The sequence below is a fragment of the Nannobrachium achirus genome (assembly GCF_963921795.1).
Source record: "Nannobrachium achirus genome assembly, chromosome: 9".
Lineage (NCBI taxonomy): Eukaryota > Metazoa > Chordata > Actinopteri > Myctophiformes > Myctophidae > Nannobrachium > Nannobrachium achirus.
In genome coordinates, this window is record NC_137818.1 from 61,075,558 (window position 1) to 61,094,515 (window position 18,958).

Consider the following 18,958-nt stretch of genomic DNA (forward strand, 5'->3'; position numbering starts at 1 on the left):
TTATTAGCAAAATCCATCCATCTTCTGGTCAAAAGTAACAATGAGGTTAAGTCAGGGTCATATTTACAACTACTATACTAAAAATAAAAGCATGGATTCACTGGTGGTACAGTTAAGAATATCCGGACATTAAAGCAGCACTGTGTAACTTATCTGTTGGTGGACAATATAACTTATACAATTGGGGTGATTGTATTTTGTCTCCCTGCTCTTCTATTGCAAAATTGTGATTGTCCAAAGGCCATGTCTGACCCAAGACACAGATTGTGACCTGATGGTCAAGATTCAATTCATCCTGAGCAAGCATGCAGGCTCTATTAGCTCAATGGTAAAAATGTCAGTACTTGCACAGGAAACCAGGTTCAAATCCAGGGTAGAAGAAGAGTAATGTTATACAGTGCAGCTTTAACAGTACAGTATGTGAAGATACTGCGCACACACTTAATGCAATGATGGATTCTGGTCTGACATGGAAGAATTCACATCAAGCTACAATCCGGGAGTCAGTTTAATGAACAAAGCATTTTAACCAATCTGTACAAAGAATGTTAATACAATTCTTTATATGACTGCCTGTTACCATCAGGCAGGAGGCTTAAAGTACCTCTAGCAAAAAAGAAGGGTTACAAGACGGGAGAGTGTTTTCTGCTGGTGTTTCAGTCCGAGTGTATCAAAGGGTGCGTAGACTGCGTACGGAAATATGCACCGGTTCTGGTTAGGGTTAGTTTTAGGCATAGTTTTACTGAGGTTAGGTTTAGGCATAGTTTTATTGAGGTTAGGTTTGGGATTAGGGTTGGGTTTAGGCACTCACTACACTGAGCACACACCCGGTGCGCATTTCCGAACGCACCCTTTGATACACTCTGACTGAAACACCAGCAGAAAACACTCTCCCGTTACAAGACATTGTTTGTGCCAAATGCAGTGGACATTTTAAATGTTTTAAATAGCTCTTCCATCCAATCCCTACAGCCCTTGATCACTGCTGCAGCGTTATGGGAATGCATTTTATAGTTTAACGCATTTGAATATTCTGTATGTTTTTATTGTTGTATACTGAGATTACTGACTGACAGTGCCTGTGTGCCAAAGACAATTTCCATTTTGTTAAATATGGACAAATAAAGTTCTTCCATAGACACACTGGTGTCGGCTAGGACACCTACTGTACTGGTTGACAATCTCAGTTATTTAAAGCACCGGATTGGACACTAGATGTGGTGCTATCAATATACAAGTTGATAAAGAATTGGTCGCTGCAAACACCTTATCTAATAGTTATCATTGTAAAACATTTATTTTTAGGTACTTGTATATAACAGACATTTTTCAGTGGGGTTACATAGATTCTCCTGCCACTATACCGGTGATGTACGACCAGAGTGGCCTATTTAACTGCTACTATAGTATGTCTATGGTTGTCAATACGGCATCTACGCCGTCTGGTTGCAGTGAACTCCCTCTGTCCAGCGAGGGAGAGAACGGACACAAAATTGAGGGACAGTAGCTTTAAAGTATAATTCTGGACTACCCATTGTCTTACCTTAACCTGATGTTATAATATCCCAGAACAAATGGTACAGGTTTATTTTTATCCCGAGTCCGCCGCAGTTCCGATCGCGAGCGGTGGGGTTTATGGGTAAATCGCTTATTTGTATTACTACGAAATTGTACATATCTGTCGTTCAGAATGAAGAAATACCCTCCACAGTGTTTGTGGCCCAAATGGACCACAGCGACTCAAAGTGGACTTTGGATGACATCCTTTCCAAGCGATTTACCGATAAACCCCAATGCTCATGATCGGTGGACGGTGAAAAAAAAGAACTAAAAACCACTCTTCTACCACTTTTTCTAGTCACATGTTCAAATACTGGATTCTGATTGGTTTAAAACAGTGGTAAATCAGCCAAAAACCCACTCCCTCTCATGGTAAATGGCTTACGTCTGGGATATTATAACATCGGATCACAGTAAGAAAACACGTAGTCCGGAATTCTCCTTCAACAAAAAGGAGTCAGGGTTCTTTCTGTTGGTTCTGGAGTTCTGGTCACTCTGGCGGTGGTTTATTGGCTGCGTTGGCTCTGAGGACGGCACCCGGGCTGGGATACGGCCGCTGCTGGAACAGAGGCCCTGCCGCCGTGGTGTCTGCGCCCGTCTTGGCCTCGTTACGCTTGGGCAAGCCAGTGGACCACGTGCCCCTAGAACCAAGAAAGGAGGGTATTCATACAGTAGTAGTATAGCAAGGGTCTTCAACAGGGGGTCCTCAGAGTTACTACAGGGGGTCCTCCAAATCTCTGTGTGATAGCTTTTTTTTTCTCCTTTTTTATATTAAACCACTTGAACCCTAGCGTCTATATTTTGAGAACGTTAGCCAAAAATAGCAGATCTACAAGCTCACAACGCCTCGCGCTGCGAGGCGTTGTGAGCTTGTAGATCGGCTATTTTCGGCAAAGAGGTTTGGTGTAATGGGGAAAAAGAGCAGATTAAGTACAGAGTGAAAGGTCAAGTTTAGTAAGTATAGACGGTTCAAGTGGTTAAATATCTGAAAACACAAATTGACATGAATCCAAAATACACCGATTGTGCTGTCAAACAATGCAACTATATGGAATCTATGGAGAGGTTGTGGGGGTCCCTGCTTCATCTCTCTCTCAACTAAGGGGTCCTTGGCCTGAAAATGTTGAAGACCCCTGCAGAATAGCATGCCAACTGGTCAAACGGGCTAGGGCTTGTATAGTAAAAAAGATTAGGTCATCCTCATTACCTTGGAGCGTCAGAATAAGCACTAGGATCCATTGGGTCCATCTCGTCATCTTTTCTTCCTGAAATACAGAGATGTAACAATTCCAGGTATTATACCGAATACAATATTCACAGTAATTGAAAACCATAGACTGTATAAAAGATATGGACAAAGCGAAGTCATTGGTTTCTATGCAGCGCAAATGACACAATATGGGTCCTTGGCATGGGTGTTGCCATCATAGATTGAAATGCAACCAGAGGAGGCTATTGGCTGCCAACGGTCACGTGCAACCGCAGGGATACATGGGAGAATGTGGTCGGAGCCTCCCGAAATACAGCACACGAAGAAGAACACAGCCGGCTGGTATCAGTTTAGTTGGTCACGCCCCCCGCAACTTTATCATCAATTTTAACATAAATGGGACCTTATTTTCACAAAACGCATATCATCGTGATTGAAAGGCAATTTTTAACTAGCGATAGGAACCATAAAGTATTCATGAAAATGTTAATTAAGGTTAGAACACGAAAGGGGAAAATGAATGGGATCCAATGGAGAACAATTCTTTTTGCAACCGACCAGGGGGAAAACAGCGCAACTAGCGGCCAACCATAGGAAGTTTTAGTTCCGTATTGGGCTCATTTTAAATCAGCGAAACGCGCTGTTCAGCAGAACGTGGATGCAGCCGTTACCTTTCTTATTCTTGCTGTAGGGAGCGACGTCCTCTCTCCTCTGCTTCCTTCGGTCTCGGCCGTCATCTCTGTCTACTAGTCGTTCTCTCTCCCGTTCCCTCTCTCTCACCACCACCCGCTCTATGTCTCTGTCTGGCTTCTCAAACGGCCGCTCCACTCGGTCCTCTGCTCCCTCCACTGGCAAGAACCAACAGGTTACAAAATATCATTAACCACATGAACCCAGGAGTTCAAATTCTGGGCATGTACTGATTGCGACACATTGTGACCTTTTAGATCATTTAGATCTGAGAGACACGAGGAGCTGGGCCAGGTATAGACCCCTGGGGAACCCTTGTCAACAAAGTATAAAGAGTTTAAGTAGTTAACAATTCAAAACACATCCGAGTCATTAAAGACCAACAAATACAAGTGTTCCGGTTTAAAGAACTTGATTACAGCTCCAGATTAAAGCTCACAACGCGTCACAAGCTTGTAGATCGGCTATTTCCACTATCAATGTTATTTTTTAAGAATAAAGTTGTCAAATATGTCAGTAATTTCTTTGTATATTTAGGTTACCTCTATGTGTCATATCTACACTATCAATGTTATTTTTTAAGAATTAAGTTGTCAAATATGTCAGTAATTTCTTTGTATGTTTAGGTTATGTGTCATATATCTACCATGTGCAACTTCAAAGCCTAAAAGCCAAACAGAAATGTAATTGTCAACGACAAAAACACAATTAAATCGTTAATCACAATTATTTGAGAGACAATTTATCGTCATGCAAAATGTCATAATTGTGACAGCTCCAAAGGTCATACCCCTCAGCTTCTTGGCAGGTTTTGTTATGACAGAAGATGGGTCTGTTGGGGACAGCCAGGCCACCAAATCCGTTTCCACATTCCAGTAGTACGGCAGGCCACTGTGGATTGCAATTTGCAGTCATGAAGGTACAGCAGTAAGAGACGCTGTGAATACCAATCAAGAAAACGGCAAACAACAGAACATTCAGCTCCATATAGATGATTTATTAACCTCACCAACTTTTGGCCTTATGAAGCCGTTTCTATATGGAGCTGGGTGTGCACTTGTTTGTATTCTTCTGCATTTGCAGTCTTAAGGGGAACACACACCAGACGCGGAGGCGGCACGGAAGCGGCGCGTCAACAAAATAGGGCCCCATTATTTTCAATGAACTAACCAACACCGGCGGCGCCAGACGCGCGCAGTCGCGGGTCTGCCGCCTCGCCGATACGCCGCTGTTCTCCCATGGTTCTCCCCACCGGGGGGAAAAGGATGTGCTGTGTGGCAGCGTGCCGCATCCAGTTGGGGTTACCGCGGGGCACTTCACGTGCGTCGATACCGCAACGAGGCGCTGCGCAGCCGCCCGCGTCCAGTGTGTGCTCCCCTTTATAACGTGTGTTTCACTAACAGATGTGATCAAACACATTCACATAATAGCTATAGCTACTGTACATGTTTAAAATGGTCAATGTCACTTGCTATTTTCACACTACACAGGAAAGTCAGCCACTCAAAATATATTTATGATAATGTAATGTGACACTTTTATTTAACTTTAATAAATGTTATTTAATCATATATGAGAAATGCTTATAATACAAACAAAACAAATCTATCATTAAAAAAGTACACAATTAATTAAATTGTAATTTCAAGAAAATACAAATAAAATGTGCTTTGAAAACTTGCCTAACTAAATTTAGTTAGATGGAGCTCTAAAATCCAAAACAAAATAAAATAAAAACAATTGGCAACACATCACATCATCTCATCATGCAAAGTCATTCTTGTGTGCAAAGCCACTGTATGTCTTATAAAAGTGTATTATGGTGATGATCAGATGAAGATTTTACGGCCATCACTTACCAAACGGGGTCAAATACTTTGTACCAGTTCAGTGGTAAACTTTCTAGTCTGGTGGCCTCATAATCAACATTGTTATCATCGTAGTCCTCTGCAATGATCTCCTCATCACCATCTAGATGGATAAGCACAAAATCATCAAAAGGTAAATGAAAATCATCAAATGTAAGGTAAATGTTATGTTTGCATGTAGCCTACCAGATAAAGGCTTTGTATTCTTTGTCAGACCGCAGCTCAACCCGATTAGTTCATCAAATCTGATCTTTAGGACTAACTGATTGTCCACACTGTTATTTGCAAGTGATCAGATCAGATTTGTGTATCAGACATCGTCAAACTATCTGCATTGATTGCTGTGTTAGCGATTTAATGTCATAGGAGTCTGTAATAATTCACACACTATGTCACTCACCAAAAATAGCAGATTGACAAGCTCACAATGTGTAGCATCGTAACAACAGATCTGCTATTTTCAGTGAGCGACGTGGTCCGAAGTCCCCAGACTTAGACATCAGATTTTAAAACCACATGTGTCTCAAATCTGATGAGCAAAAATAAGTTTCCCTCGTGTTTTCTTGCTGTTCAAACTTGATCAAACCAATCTGGATAGGCCAAATATCTGATTTGGTCTGCCACTGGGCCAGTCGTGACTCACGACTGGCACAAGTGGCAGACCAAATCAGATATTGTGTCACGACTCGTGACACAGCCAAATTCATAATTACATAAGGCTACCTTGATCTGAAGGCTTCACAATTCCTCTCTTGGCCAAGCGAGCCAACAACGCTGGAGGCAGAGGCATCCTGCAGAGAAGATAAACATTAGAACAGATGCAAACAGCAGGACAACAGAGTCATTTTCAAATGCCTCCCCCTCCCCTCCTCCTCAAATTCAGCAGTTTGCCAATCAATCTGGTTTAGTCAGCAAACTGGTTACATACATGTTAATGTGTCTAGTTTTGCTGACATACTTTATGCCAAAAGACAACATTTGCCACCATTTGTCTGTTGGCGTTTGATTGATTGAAGACTTTATTAGAAGTTTGCATAGAAAAAGGTACAGTTTCATGACGGTACAGTTCACTGGTACAAGGTCTACTAAAAGGAGATCCTAGAAAAGACTAAGCTTATTTCCACAGGAAACCATTTAAGTAGCTCATATAACACTGAATGACAGACAATTAGAACACAGTACTATGCAGTGTCAGTAAAAGAATGTTTAGTTTTGATTTCCCACCACAGGTCAGGATGAATATATTTATGGCTATGCAGCATGGTTCTGGACTGGTTAGTCTTCTTAACACAACAATGTTTTGCATAATTTGAAACAGCCTGAATTCGCCACAAGCATTTATAGCATCAAAGTTGCTTGTAGCCCTAGAATGGCTGTTGCTTGCAGCTAACTTGAGCGAAGCCGCAATAGGGCTGCATACTTGCGGGCTAACAGCATACAATACGCACTATATTGTAATATTTAGTGTATACTAAACGGTTGCCTTCATCCGTCTGTTGCTAAATAAAATAAAATACTTTTTCCAACACATCGAAGAGCGTGTAACATTTCTCCCCCCGGAAGAAATGTTCACTCAGCTACAAGCAGCGATCACTCTCTCCCTGTTCTTTAGTAATCACTTGAAAGAATCTTCATGAAATGAAGCAACTGCTACGAAGCATAAAAGCTTAACATATTACCTTGTTCAATGAAAGTACACCAAACGATCACACCGTGTAGAACAATGTAAACACGCACACGGTTGTTAAAAAAAAAGCTCTCGTTGCCGTCGCGCGCAATGATGACGTCACACCTAGATATTCTCCGCCAGGCCGAGTGCAGAAGGCAGAAGGGAAAATGTATGTTGTTTTCATGAGTCTCGCACTGTTGAACATTAGCCGTTATGGTACTTTGGAGACCGTCAGACACTATGCATCTAATAGTTGGGAGAGAGTGATTTTGTACAACAGCAGGTTCATGACGTCGATCACCTGCACAAATTGGCATTGTTTAGAATGCAATGCAACATTTGCATTGTTGTTGTGAGTGATGTCATACCAGAGCTGCCTGGTCAGCTTATATAAACTGTGAAAATGTAGTTAGATTTCCACTTCATCCTGTTCTGAGAGAGTGTCTGCAGCGAGAGAAAGAGAGAGATTGAGAGAAAGAGAAGATAAACATCTTCCAGCACCCAACAGACCTACAACTCCATCCCCATCACCGCCTCCATGAATAGCAGCAGCTTTGATGAACCGCCACTTCTGGAAGGAGTGATGTCCAGGTCTCCAGAGACTCCGGTTTTCTCCTGTTCTGAATGTCCATATGCTTTCACCTTCCCATCCCAGGTCTTGCTCCACAAACACATGAAGAGGAACCACAAAGAACTCTACTTCCAAATGCAAAGAGATGGACAGATCCCCTCGACAGCCAGCTGTCAGCAAACCGTAACCAGCTCAGTGACCAGCCAGAAACAAGGAGAAGACACAGACGGGAAACCAAGATCCAGTGATCAACAGTCTCCCAAAACTCAGAAGGGAGAAGTAAAGAAAACTCACATTTGTAAACAGTGTGACAGGACCTTCTGTCATTTGAGTGCTCTTAGCAGACACCAGCGTGTGCACACTGGAGAACGACCTTTCCACTGTAAACAATGTGACAAGAGTTTCAGTCAGTTGGTAACTCTGAATATACACCAGCGTCTCCACACTGGGGAAAGACCTTTCCAGTGCAAACTGTGCGACAAGTTTTTCAGTCAGCGAACTCACCTGAAGACGCACCAGAATACACACACAGGAGAGAAACCTTTCAACTGTAAACAGTGTGACAAGAGTTTCAGCGTGTTGAGTAACCTGAAGACTCACCGGCGCCTCCACACCGGAGAAAGGCCGTTTCAGTGCAAACAGTGCGACAGGAGTTTCAGTGCGCTGAGTAACCTGAAGACACACCGGCGGCAGCACACTGGCGAACGGCCTTACCAGTGTCAGCAGTGTGACAAGAGCTTCGCCGTGTTGAGTAACCTGAAGTCACACCAACGCCAACACACCGGAGAGAAACCGTACCGGTGCGAGCAGTGCGAGAAGACTTTCAGCGAGTTGGGGAACCTGAAGGCACACCTGAGAATCCACACCGGAGAAAAACCTTACCAGTGTGAACAGTGTGACAAGAGTTTCAACGTGTTGAGCAACCTGAAGGCGCACCTGAGAATCCACACAGGAGAAAAACCTTTCAGCTGTAAACTGTGTGACAAGAGTTTCAGTCTGTCAAGTAACCTGAAGACGCACCAGCGCCTTCACACCGGTGAACAACCGGGGAGTGACATGGAGCAAAGGCCGCCGGGATCGGGACTTGAACCCGCGACAGCTGTCAGGCATCAGAGCCCTGTATGTTTAAGAATAACTGTGCACAGTGTGACAAGAGATTCACAGTGTGACAAGAGTGTCAATGAGTTAGGAGGTCGAAAGAGACACCAACGTGTCCACACTTCACAACTCTGCCCACCGAAGGGTGCTAAAAGAACCAAAACTAAAAAAGCGCCAAATAAGAACCAGTCAAGTGCTATAAAACCTGATGAGGACTAGAAAGACTGGCTCCAGCCCCTGAATCGCTAACCACGGCCATTTAAAAAAGATATGTTCAGGCGATTCATGGAGTGAAACGAAATGATTGAGTGTCAGGCTAGAAAGACGTGAGTCTCTGCCCAAAAATTAAGCTATGTGGATCTGAATGAATCCACAATATATTCAGGCCGCCTTCACATTTATATTTTCATGGCCTCTTTCAGGCTCTTTGTGGCCCGAAGAGCCAATCAAATCTGTATGTTATGAGGGCGCCCACTGGCCCAGAGGTCTGGCACGTGCCCGGTGTGCCGGCGGGTCTTGGCTCCCCCCTAGCCCCCTAGTATATAAAAATAAAAATACATCTGGATGTTATATTTGTGATGCCCACTGTCCACCCACGAGGCATCAATCAACCTTGTGGTATGAGTATCGCCATGACCCTAGGGAGTTATTTGCAGAGTGGATTTTCAAACAATTGTCAAACCTTTGTATCTGTATGTCTGTGCCCCTTTTATGCCCATAAATGGTTATCCTAGCTTCCAAGTACTATAATAATTACTTGTGCCCATATATGGAGATCTCTGTATCTGTATCAACCTGTGTCCCTTTTATGTCCATATATGGAGATTTGTATTATGTCTACAGATAACAGATTCAATTGTTCCTTTCTTGTGAGCCTTTCAGTAATATTTTCAAAACATGCCGGCTGGCCTTTATATGGTTATGTCTGAATCATAGTGGTGGGGTTGTGTTAGAGTCATAGTGACGAGCTGCTGTAGTTTTCAGAAACCTTAGGTTAGGTTTTAGAAGGCGTTTTCAGAATCGGCCTCAGGTCTAAATGGGTTAAGCAGTGTTGCAGTAGTCTTGGGTCGCGCACCCCCGACGACCCATATCTTTTCTGAGCCGGGGTCTCGCAACCCACTAAGTTCACACCTCGACAACTGTTTTAACAAAGAAACGAGCCTATATGCATATCAATAGACCTGTATAGTAGGTGTTGAGCGACGTTCGCGACCCCCCAAACATTGAATCACCATTGCATCACTGGGGTTAAGAGACTTGCTAAAGACCTACGCCAACTACTCCACATGTGACCCAAGCAACCTGGCTGATTGGTTAGCTGATGTGGACCCCTGTTTTTGCCAGTATACCTATGGTCTCATTCAGTCAGGAGTGGATCGACAATGTTCAAAACCTGACTGACCACCATCGCCACATCGAGAAAGGTGTCCACTGGGCAAAAATCCTGGCAGCTAAATGCAGGCCCTGTAAGCCCTGCCTCACAGATGCCCAGTCTTCATATCCCGATGTGTTCATCAGCTACCGTAGGACCACAGGCTCCCAGCTGGCCAGCCTTTTGAAAGTGCACCTCCAAGTGCTTGGATTCAGTGTGTTCATAGATGTGGAGAAGCTGGAGGCGGGCAGATTTGAGGACAAACTGATTCAGAGTGTCCAGTACAGCGAGCATGCACAAGTTTTTCCACATACTGTAAGTCTTTTATTCCATTATGGCGATAGTAGGCTGACTTCATTCACCTTAATGTGGCTGAAATCCAGGTCTGAGTCCATGACTACATTAAGATTTCTGGCTTGGGTTGTGGTTTTTACCATTACAGATTGAAGCTGAGCACTATTAATCATTCTTCCTTGGCTCATTCTTCCTTGGCTCCAGAAACAATGACTTCAGTTTTGTCAGTTTGTTTGAAGACATTTCTGGCACACCCAAACATTGATTTGTTAAGTGCATTTACACAGTGCTTGCATTGGAACATAGCCCCCTGGTGATATATAGTTATGTAAATGTGTGTTGTCTCACTTGTCTGCATACTTATGTAACATATTTTGTTGTTTTCCATCATCTGAGCCAGAGTGGAGCTTGTAGATATTGACAGAAAATTACCCAGAAATGAACCCTGGGGAAATCAGATTTTTGTGTACCAAAATGTGACCTATGTTCCCCAGGTTCTATGTTCCCCATTTCCCCCCACAAAAAAGGTTATATGTTCCCCGCTCAACTTAAAAAAGGTTCCATGTGACCCGCTCATCCAAAAATGCAGGAAACATTCATTTCTAATTATTAATATTTTTTTTTAAATATATATATTTTTTTTTTCTATGAAAAGAACATTTTGAAAATCGCTAAACAAAGGGTAGTTATTAAATGTAGTATTATCAAATAATGTAATATTAAAATATGTTTTCACATAGGATCAAAGGTTATATGATCATGATTCACCTCCATCCTGGATGGCTTGGTTCGAGGCTTAACATAATTGTTGTAAATATTTTTGTAAAAGTCTATGGCGAAAATGAATGGGGAATATTAAGTGACCCCAGGAATCAACTTCCGCTGCGACGCTCTAATAGCCTTCACCCTGGGTGCACTTGGTGGAGGGTTGTTCCACTCGGTCAAGGGTTTTCGTAATGCCCTATGGTAAATATCATTCACAGCTCTGACAAATAATGATGTAATGATAACATACTCTTTTAAAAGTCATGAAATAAACAACGTTCTCTTTGCTGTTGGTAAACAGGGTGTTCGACACAGGTTGAAGGGCAGCGTGAATGCTGTTCGAGCAAGAGCACCACGGGTTGGAGGTGAGTAGCTTTGGTCTTGTTTTTCATTCAGTGTTTCATGTATTATGTAGCTGTTAACTACATAATAAGCAACATAATAGATGAAACATTAAAAACATTTATGCACAGTCATTTAGCAGACGATCACACATCATGAACCCTAGTCAACAAACAACTGGGTAAATGGTCACAAACGAGTGCAGAAAGAACAATTTAGTCCTTCAAACAATGTAGGATAACAGGTAAACATGACTTCTATCGTCTGGCTGAACCACAGGCTATCAGTCTGAGACGGTCGGTAGGCTATATAGTGAATAACATCCACCGGCTGTCAGTCTGTCGTGTGACAGACTGACAGCCGTCACACTTTTGCCCTGCTCATATCTCCGCAACCGTTGCCCCGATCCATGCCAGATTTTGCACACCAATTCTCACATGCCCCTCTTCAAGCGCCACCATGAGGCCGATTCTTGCAAAACACATTTTTGGACACTGCTCCTACAGATCTTGCCCTAAAATCACGCGAATCGGTACACAATATGTCTACACTCATGTCATCAATATGGATCTCTACCATATAGCGCCACCATCAGGCAGATTTTTCAAACACTTCTTTGGACATTGCTCCTACACATTTTGCTCTAAAATCACGCTGCGACCTCCCGATTAGGGAGTCTTACTGGTTATTTATCTATGTTAGGCTAGCTCATGTAATAGCATAATTTATTTCATGATTGTTTCAAAGCCCTCACTTATCAATATCTAGTGTTGATTGCAACTGTAGGTCGCTATTTAGTATTAAAACTTGCAGCTCATGTCCATGTGTCTGTCTGTCACACCTCTTGCTCCATATATGGCCAAGACACTTGCAAATTGAAACCAGAGACTGACACAGTATGTCCATATATGGGCATCTGACATCATAGAGGTCATAGTCAAATGAGACTGCCACAATATGGGCATTCCCCATAGACCACATGAGACACAATGTGTCCATACATGGGCATTCCCAGGTGATGCCCTGTTTGGGCAAACACACTAATACAATCCCTTTTTTTTCCCATTTATGGAGCGCCCTGATGTCATCACCATTAAGCCTCAGATGATGCCCTGTTAGGGCAACCACACTAATGCAGTCCCTTTTATGCCCATAATGGAGATCCCTGATAGGAATGCCTCTATATATAAACATATTGTGTCAGCCGTGACGCGAGTCACACTTGCACATGAATTCCATCCTTGTCCCTTTTATGCCCATATATGGAGATCCCTGATGTCATCAATATGGGCATCAAATGATGCCCATATCTGGGAATGCCCATATATGGACAATTGGACATAGTGTGTCAATCTCATGTGTTCTATGACGTCAGTCATCTCCATATTTGGGAAAACATGGGCACATATACAGTAATCATTTTGGCCACATTTTGTCCAACTCAAACAACCAACCAGGGCTGTGAATCTTTTTGGTCAAAGTTGATCCCATGCCAAAGCGCCCATGTGCATGCATGCCCATAGGAAGTGACATCGCCCTTTAGGGCGTCTTACTAGTTGTTGTAATATGTTTGGATAAATTACACTTTCTCAGAAACGGATCAAGTTGCGTGTTCTGTATGAATGGTGTTGCAGGTAGTTTTGCTGTGTGGGGAGGGCTCTTCTCCACCATGGACTGTGGTCTGGTCCGTCTGCGGGGGAAAGAGGATCCTTGGAACTCCATAACAAGTGGTGCATTGACTGGGGCAGTCCTAGCTGCACGCAGTAGGTGTTTCCAACGTTCCATGTTTGGTCAAACAAAGACTAAAGCCTAGTTCAGACCAAAAATTTGATTTGTGACAGGACTAAACCGTTTTAGAACATTTTGCAGCGGTCTGAATTAGCCCGTTGCAGGTCAGCTGATGCCTGCTGATTTAGTTTCATGAGATTCAACTTGTCGAGCAACAAGTTTCACAACAATTACAATTTCTCATTTATCAATCACTCTTGCAACTTGTACGTTCCAAGGTCAGAGCTCTGGCGAGGTCCTGAATGACATCCCAACACATTTAATCTATGTAGTGTTTAGGAAAACAAGAAAAATAGTTTTTCTTATTTTTTAAAAATATTTTATTGGCTTTTTTTCTGTCGTCTTAGCATTCACCAGCGTCGGCAGGTTAGCTTTTCACCAGTGTTAGTTTTTTACTGAGGTTAAGGTTAGGTTTAGGTGACACCTCGCAGATGTGTAAACTCTCCGCACCTCTGCGCGGTCCAACACAATAGAGAAACACGGGCGCCTACAAATTCACGCCCACTATTGAAACAGCGGCCCCGCTTCGGGTAAGGGAGAACGGTGAACTGCAAGCCAGCCTATAGAAAGTCATTGCAATTCGACTGTGGTTAGCCTAATATTAAAATAATCCTACACAAACTGAAGACTATATTGATTTAAATAAAAATATGTTTTCAAATGTATGGCCTGACCCTGACAACATATCTTCTTGTTTGCTAAATACATGATCTGTGCCACGTTTAATTTTCCACTTGAATGGGTTACCCACAATGTTAACAGAGAAGAGGGGAAACGGCAGACACAGAACCTGTCGCTTTTCAGTGACATCACTGTCTTTACTGCTGTGCGTTTATGAGCGCCGACTTTGAAGATCCCGACTTTTTCAACTACAGAGTGAATTCTCCAGGTTAGTATTAATCCAAAAATAACCTGCAAGACTCCGTTTAGAAGAAGCGAGATGCGATCATTTTCCAAAAATAAACAGCCTAATTATACATGAGAGACAAGCGTATCTGGGTATCGAAAACCTCAAGGGATGTGTCCCTGAAGTGTGTACCATGCGACCACCTAAACTTAAGATTTCCAATGCTAGCACTTTTGACTTACAGATGAAGTATATTAAAGTATATTGTAGGTAGTGTATCAAGATGACAGATATGCCACTTTAAAAAGGCAAAATTAAACTCATGGGACACTTTATTAGAACACAAAAAAAAAATCGCTATGGACTCAGTAGTCAACCAGTGAAATTATGATATTTCACAATGCATCTCATTGGGATTGCATTCGCAGCTGCAGTACACCGTTCTTCCTTACCCAAAGTGGGGCCGCTATCACAATAGGGGGGCGTGAATTTGTAGGCGCCTGTGTGTCTCTATGGAGCGCTCCCTACCTCCGGTTCAGCCAATCACAAGCTTCAAAATTGAGTTTGGCGTGTGGTTATCCCGTTTTCACCCTAGAGAAAGTTAGTCTCGCGTAGCCAGACAACTATTCCACAATCTCCGAATGCTATATAGAGTCTGGGACTACACCTCCTGAACTGCAAGTAATGGAAACTGGCATTTCCGTTCATGAAAATATATTTTAAAATGTTATTTAAGCAGCAAGCACCAAGCTAAATATGCTTAATGATTTGTATTTATATTAGGATAAATGTGCGAGATGTTAAAAACGAAACGGAAGTGGGGAGGAGGCTTCACTTCCGCTTTAACCGGATACTCACCGTTTCCTTATGCCAGACTGACGGGAGCATTTCCAAATCGCGGAGTCAACAGTCTGGCCACGAGAGACTAAGAGAAAGTAAACTCGCAGACAGGAAGTGGGGAGAGAGAGACAGGGAGTGACACATCAAAGGTCATAGGGATCAGGACTCGAACCCGCAACACTGCATTGCAGCCAAGTGGCCGGACCACAAGGCCAGCGATCCGGGACAACACATTGCTATCTTATCTGGAAATACTGCCTGATCTTAGAGACTGCTGTAATTGCTAGTTGGTTGTCTATCATAATAAAGCCTAATATATGCAATACAATATACACTCACTGGCGACTATTAGGAACGCCTGTCCAAATGCACATTATTGCAATTTCTAATCACACAATTACTGTACATGGCAGCAGTTAAATGCATTTAGGCATGCACACGTGGTCAGGATGATCTGGGCAGTTCAAACCAACCATCAGAATGGGGAAGAAAAGTGAACGTGGCCTGAACCGTTGATACAAGACAGGATGGATGCATTCTTTCTTGCCCACAGAACTGCCACTTGCTGGACTATTCGCAACATTATAGCAAACCACTAGCCTGACACTCAGCCTGAATTGCATTTCGTTTCACTCCATCATTCTTATTTCTGATTCCCTGAATCGCCAAAACAAAAATTTCAAGGGGTGTGGCTAGCGATTCAGCCTGGTTCCAATCCAGACCAGGCTAGCAAACCACAGTTTTTGGGCTTCTGTTGTAAATAGTTGAGGTTTCAACTTGACCCATGGCAAATCTTTTTTTCTGAATTAGGGTTAAGCCATACTATTTTTTTCCCCCCCATCATTCTTGTTCACTGATCATTTCAGAAGAACCGCGTTGATTGGTTTGTTTTGTTTCTTCTCAGGTGGACCTTTAGCTATGGTGGGCTCGGCTGTGATGGGAGGAATTTTACTGGCTCTGATTGAGGGTGTTGCTATACTTCTCACTAGATACACAGCACAGCAGTTTCAGAACCGTGAGTGAAGTGCCCTACATTTTTTTGTTGTAATAACATATCTAACAGCGCATTGCAGTCATGTTAGCACAATACATTTGCCAAAACATTGACACACCCACAGTAGTTTTTCTTCCTCACTGCGCCTCTGTCTCCCTGCAGCAACTCCCTTTGCAGAAGATCCTAGTCAGCTTCCTCCTAATGATGGCAGTCAGCAGCAGGAGTCATGGGTCAGCTCCAGTAGAGGACATTAAGGACTGAGCACAACCAGTCAGACCAGTCAAACCTCTGACTCACGCAGATCACCACTAGGATAAATTACTGGTCTGAAGTCAACGCACTTTATCGATAACTCAGGAGAAATTACCCTAACCCAAACCCATTCAGAATGGGTACACATGTTGTGTAACATTATTTTATGCTTTAACTAATGAAAATAGCAGATATAGATCTGCTATTTTTGAAAAATCGTGAAAATTAGAATTTGACCCGATTCTATAAGTGTCTTTTGAATCCTTCAAAGGTTTTTTTGAAAAACCTATGTTTCTATATGTCAGCAATCTGGCCAGCCATTGTCAAAGAAAAGGTCCTTTTCACTTAACTGGAGCTCAGTTAGTCTGTTCTTGAGAGACTACTATCTCAGTGGTTCTCAAACCTTTTCATGTGATATTTCAAAATGATATTTATTTGGCCACGGACCCCCATCTCAAAATATTTAGTTCCATGGACCACCCAGAAGCAAAATTTTAGTTACAAACGTTCGCTTTAAAAATACATATATTCAAATATTTGCGCACATTTTCACGACTTTTTCAAAAATAGCAGATCTACAAGCTCGCAGTGCGGCACTCGGTGCCGTGCTGTGAGCTTGTATATCTGCTATTTTTTAATAGTTAAAGCATCCAATAATTTTAGGCCTAAATGGGTTAAGTTCTATTTTTTGTTTTGGATATGAATGGTGTATGTACTGTATGTGTGCAAATGTGACTGAGAAATGTTTTTACTGTATATCATGGTACAGTACGTGAAGTCCCCACCCAGAAAACGAATAGGAATAATAGGACCTAGTCCTAGGCCATCAGTCCTATGCACCAGCTATTAATCAAGCTTGCAAAGAACCTTGAATTGCACACTCAAATTCACTGTACATACTTGTAGGCCTATAGTATGTTTAACACACTGCACACGTAGGCCTATGTGTTTAGGAAACTCATTCCACATTCATCCGTTTAAAATTCCCAGACTTATTCTTTTATTTTGGTTCATTAGAAAGTATTTTCTCAGTTGCCAGCTTTCATCCATTAGTTATAAGCATAATGATAATAATAATAGTAATAATAATTTGAAAAAAATATATGTATAGCACTTCTCAAAAGTACCGTTACAAAGTGCTTCACACAGTATTTTTTGATTGATTGAATAGTATACTTTATTAAAAGTGTGCATAGGAAAATTACAGGGCAGTATAGTTCAGATAACAAGGTCTACTAAAAGGATTTAAACCACAAGAAAGCGCAATGGCTTGTTTGCGTTGGTGTCCTTTTGTAGGTTACTCAATTCACAGACAGACTACTGCATGTTACCGGCTACCTACAATAAGCCACTCCCGACCTACTGTAATTGACTGATCATTCAACACATAGCCTATCTCATACTATTCCTGACAGAAACATGGTAGGTCAGCTTTTCTTAACCTGTTGACGTCAGTATCTGATGCTATTCCTGTGAACTCTGAAACCTATATTTTTACATTGGCCACCTTATTGCAGCAAAGCACTTTGTTAATGTATTTTTGTTTGCCCTTTTATTAGTGGCATGTTGCTGCTAAATGTTTCTATTAATGTTCTGCTGTTTAAAAATATGTATTCTAATGTTGGTTCATTATTGTATTATTTATATGAAAATTGAAATGGAAAATATAAAAATAAAAACTTGACCTGCTTGACATCTTTCTTATCCAAGCAGCTACAACAAGTTGTATACACGGACTGTTGCCTACATTTATTTATTTTTTGATAAATAAAATAATGATTTGGCAGTACTTATGTCAACTTATTCAGAGACCCAGAGCATATTTATTGACCTTTACCTCTTGTGTTTCATACTCACTGTTGTTGCTGTTATGACACCTGAATGTCCCTCCGGGGAACAATAATACATGTTTTATGTTTAATGTTCTATGTCTAAAAGTGCTTGTCTCGGGCATATTACCTGTATTAGGGTATTAGCCTACTACAGTATGTTGCGCCATTTACGGGAGAGGTGCGCCCCCTGTCGTTGTTATAGTGGCCCTGCATGGAGGTCACACCGGTCGCTGTCCTAAGTGCTGAAATCAGTTCCCCTAACCATAGCTACTAGTTGAAAAAGCATTTTACAATCTGTCAGGTCGAGTTGTTTTTTTACTTCTTACTTTTCTTGCTTTCACTGTCATAAAACGTGACCGACCAGAGATATTTCCAGAGTTTCCCCCCTCTAGCTAGCCTACTTCCACCCTCCCATATGAGATTTCCCCTGTCATCCTTTTAAACGGCTCAATTAGTTTAATCCCCAAGACTGACCATCGCAGATACGTATAGCCTACATTAGGCCTGTGCGAACTAGGTTACTTTAATATTCGACGTGGTTATTATTATTATAGCCATGTTTGCACGGCCAAAGTCTTTGCCGTTTTCATCTGCACGTGGACTAATTTGCTAATAGGGCATTTTAATTGGACTTAATGACAGCGGAATGGAGCGAGTCGTTCAGCGGGACTGACGGGCTGCGTATGGACGATGAAACGACCAACTGTTGATGCTCTTTTATTTATTAGACATTACTTTATTGACGGGTTCACATTTGTGTCCTGTCCCACATCACAGTAGGAGTTTATGTTTTTATGAAGTGATATCGAGGTTATTCTGATAGCCTAAATCAACTATACGGACATGGACCCAATAAAGAAAGGTATGTGATACGCATGCATAGGGAACATTCAAAAGGAAAAATGCCGTTTGAGTCATATCTTCCAAATAGAGTCTGTTTGTATTTGTATGCATTAGCTGTAGGCT

General features: G+C 42.2%; 1 protein-coding gene across 1 annotated transcript; it reads right to left on the reverse strand.

Annotated features, from left to right (window-relative positions):
• Window positions 1-251: 251 nt before the first annotated feature.
• On the reverse strand, window positions 252-7,096 carry pqbp1 (polyglutamine binding protein 1). The gene is made up of 7 exons (XM_080734165.1): window positions 7,008-7,096; window positions 6,052-6,119; window positions 5,320-5,431; window positions 4,251-4,351; window positions 3,442-3,618; window positions 2,768-2,825; window positions 252-2,201 (listed from the first exon to the last, which is right to left on the reverse strand). Exons 2-7 carry the CDS (start codon window positions 6,116-6,118, stop codon window positions 2,051-2,053), a joined length of 666 nt encoding a protein of 221 aa, XP_080590291.1. The 5' UTR covers window position 6,119; window positions 7,008-7,096; the 3' UTR covers window positions 252-2,050.
• Between the last annotated feature and the right edge of the window lie 11,862 nt (window positions 7,097-18,958).

Bases quoted from the DNA above. Each gene is read 5' to 3' on its own strand.
- pqbp1 (XM_080734165.1), bottom strand. From the start codon at position 6,118: ATGCCTCTGCCTCCAGCGTTGTTGGCTCGCTTGGCCAAGAGAGGAATT. The intron at 5,432-6,051 runs GTAGCCTTATGT...TTATCCATCTAG, and splicing joins TGTGAAGCCTTCAGATCAAG to ATGGTGATGAGGAGATCATT. The intron at 2,826-3,441 runs GTAACGGCTGCA...TCTGTATTTCAG, and splicing joins CTACAGCAAGAATAAGAAAG to GAAGAAAAGATGACGAGATG.